The sequence below is a fragment of the Glossina fuscipes genome, unplaced genomic scaffold, assembly GCF_014805625.2.
Source record: "Glossina fuscipes isolate IAEA_lab_2018 unplaced genomic scaffold, Yale_Gfus_2 111, whole genome shotgun sequence".
In the NCBI taxonomy this organism is placed as follows: Eukaryota; Metazoa; Arthropoda; class Insecta; order Diptera; family Glossinidae; genus Glossina; species Glossina fuscipes.
The window spans coordinates 788,602-791,635 of NW_023998454.1; the positions used below are offsets into that span (position 1 = coordinate 788,602).

General features: G+C 32.3%; 1 protein-coding gene across 1 annotated transcript; it reads right to left on the reverse strand.

Annotated features, from left to right (window-relative positions):
* Positions 1-294: 294 nt before the first annotated feature.
* LOC119639020 (putative odorant receptor 85e) lies at positions 295-2,059 on the reverse strand. Its single transcript, XM_038036194.1, has 5 exons — positions 1,481-2,059; positions 1,216-1,415; positions 849-1,131; positions 519-779; positions 295-386 (listed from the first exon to the last, which is right to left on the reverse strand). The coding sequence occupies exons 1-5, from the start codon at positions 2,057-2,059 to the stop codon at positions 312-314; spliced, it is 1,398 nt and encodes a 465-aa protein (XP_037892122.1). The 3' UTR covers positions 295-311.
* Between the last annotated feature and the right edge of the window lie 975 nt (positions 2,060-3,034).

Genomic DNA, 3,034 nt, shown 5'->3' on the forward strand with positions numbered 1-3,034 from the left:
TTTAAAAGCGCCCTAGTATAAGTAGAATTATTAAACTTAGCGGCTATAAAGATATCTATTGGCAAAAAGTGACAAAAGTTTGCTTGCCATTCATATATATTGCATTACATTTCTATGCGTTGCAAAACTTTTACTAAATCTAACGTAATCCCATCTATGGCTACAAGAAAACAGTAAATTCGCTAAACAACAAGCAACGCTACCGTTTTCTCTGTTAATCAAAATTTTAATTATTTTCTTTTCAATGATGCTGCTAGGTCCATAGTTGATTTGCTTGTTGTTGTTGCTGTTGCCAATGTTGCCGCGTTGTTTTATGCGACTTCATTTTCTCGTTTCTCAGCCATATTTTGTAATAATGTCAGAAATGAAAATGCTTGTGTCACCACCTAAAAGAATGATAAAATATAAAAAAAAGAAAAATATTAGCGATTATACATATATATGTATTTGTGCATATTAACTGTTATGCATACTTATGTCTTCATGCATATTTTCATATATATTTATATATATCGTACCGCACGTAAACGATCCAGATCCATTACAAACAACTTGCCAGCAGTTATCTTTGCTGTACGTTCGCTATTAGTCAAAAATATGAATACATCGCGTTTTATTAGATGAGCATTCAACCACCACCGCGAACGCCACAAAGCATCACCAACTCTTACGCTATGACAGCGTAGCATTTCACCGAAATAGGCGAAAAGGAAAAACTCGGCAAGCGTTAAGCATAGATATTGTAGACAATTAACAATTCTGACTGTAGAACGTTCGCCCTGAGAGGTAGATATCACTTAATTAAATTGATTTAATGCTAATAATGACTGATTGAGACAATTACGAACCTCTACACCCACAAACACTAGCAAACACAATTGCAAAGTAACCTGTAAAGATTTGATTAAACAAAAAGGATTGAATAACTCTTCCAAGGTATCACAAGCTTTCAAAATAAATTGGTGCAAATGCACGCATTCAATTAGAGCCGCATGCAGGCGTTGCTTAAATGACTTATCTCCTCTGTTCAATACTTGTTGAGATAAATTCTCCAAATCACTTAAATATTCAGTGGAATAAAGGTATTGATTAACTTCGCTGTCTTTATCATCTTGTAATGATTGAGAAACTCTATTAACATAATACACAAGCAAAAAATTTTTTTCAAACATTAATCAAACTAATTCGATATTTAATTATTGAAGTTGGTCTTACTTTATCGCTTTAAGAGATTGTCCGCTCATAAGAAGAGCATGGCTATCTAAATTTTTTAGGCTGCAGAATAAGACATCGAATTGGCCCAATACTATAATAATAATGGCTACAAACAGTGCTGAGCCATTGCCAAAAAGTAAACCCATATTAAATTGGGCCCAAATTTGTGTTATGTAGACCAATTCATAGATAAAAGGTAGCTTGGAAAAGGCAAAAAAGATTTTTTTTAAAAAAGAAAGTTTTTCTATTCTTTTTTTTCACTTACCAGAGCATCAAATGGATACCAACAAGGTAAAGGCAAGGTATGCGAACCCATACATAACGGAGCCAAAGCCCAAAAGACTACACCAACAATACACCAAAGATTCCAATATTTAGCCATTTTATGAGCCAAATTGTATGAGCAACGGTAACTGACGAATGTCACGCCAGCCAATGAGTGATGGCGATGAAGTTGATTGATTTCTTGCAAAACTTCCATTAAACGCTTCTGCCTAAACATCCAATAAGCCGAGGAGAACGAAGCGAAAGAGTAGATAATGGTTAACATCAATGAATCTGTAATTTGTTCCAATTCGCCTGTTTCTAAGACATCGAATGTATTCTTGGCAAGAAACAATGCCACATGCAGCACTGAGAAAAGTATCAAAAAACCGTAAAGACGAGAAAACCAACGCTCTATCGGGCTTAGAAACGTAGGTACATAAGAGCTTAAATCGGGAGATATTTGACCCATTAATTGCAAATATTTAATCATTAAGACAAATAGATTATCCAAACGCTCAGAATCCTTAAAGGAATATAAAATGTTCGCTTTTCCACCGTGATAATCGTTTGAAGCCATTTTTAGGAATGTATTTAAAAAGCTTTTAACAGGTTTTTTTTATATATAAGCGAATAACGATTTTAACACATTTTAAACTCATTAAGAGAACCCCCAATTTTTGTTTGGCATTTAATTAGCTGATAAATTATAAATTATAGAAAGAATTTAAAAGAAGGCGTTTCGAAAAAGAAGAAACAAAGCGGACGAAAAGTGGTTTATAAAAACCTGTCTTTCTTAATTAACACTTTATTCAGTTAATTAGAACGCGAATACAAACTGTTAACGGCAACAGGAAAAGTTTCTAAAAAGTAACCTTTAATTTCAATGTTTGACATTGTGTTATTCTTATTTCTATACGTTCTTCTCCCACAAAAGTTGAAAATTAATTGCTAGCAAAATCATTAAATTCTTGTATATGCCTGTAACTGAAATACCTGAACTAGTTACCTTTTTACAGTGTTTTTCATTCATCTGTTCGTCACTTCACCAACCCCTAATTGACTCTATTACGAATTTTAGAAAGTTTTACCTGCACTTTAAATATTAATTTATAATGCATTAATAACGGCAAAACTAACTTTCAACGTTTTCAGGGAAGTTAATATGCTAAGTAAAATTTATAATGTATTTAAAATGCAATTTGTATGCATTATAATACATGCAAAATTATTGAAATGTTTCGTAAGAGATTTCATCAAGATTATTACAAATTATTCGACTAAAGTAGGACAAATATTTATGCTTGCAAAATATTTTTATTTATTTTATAGAAAATATGCTAAGCTTTTCTTATGAGCTTCTTTTCTTTCTTTTCTTTATTGCTCACTTAATTGGCAATTTACCTTTTGAAGTCTTGAAATGTTTAGCATAACATTAAACTATTATTAGCAATGAATTCTGTAACCCACACACAGTACGTGTCGAAAAACGATAGCTTATGAGCGCAATTTTTGGAGTAAATGAAAATAGCACATTCGCTTTCGAATCTGAAAT

What these genes read in the sequence shown, in the direction of transcription:
- LOC119639020 (XM_038036194.1), bottom strand. Translation starts at nt 2,059, where the DNA reads ATGGCTTCAAACGATTATCACGGTGGAAAAGCGAACATTTTATATTCC. An exon ending in CAATCTCTTAAAGCGATAAA is followed by an intron (nt 1,132 to 1,215) that starts GTAAGACCAACT and finishes TTATGTTAATAG; the next exon opens with AGTTTCTCAATCATTACAAG. An exon ending in ATCTGGATCGTTTACGTGCG is followed by an intron (nt 387 to 518) that starts GTACGATATATA and finishes TCATTCTTTTAG; the next exon opens with GTGGTGACACAAGCATTTTC.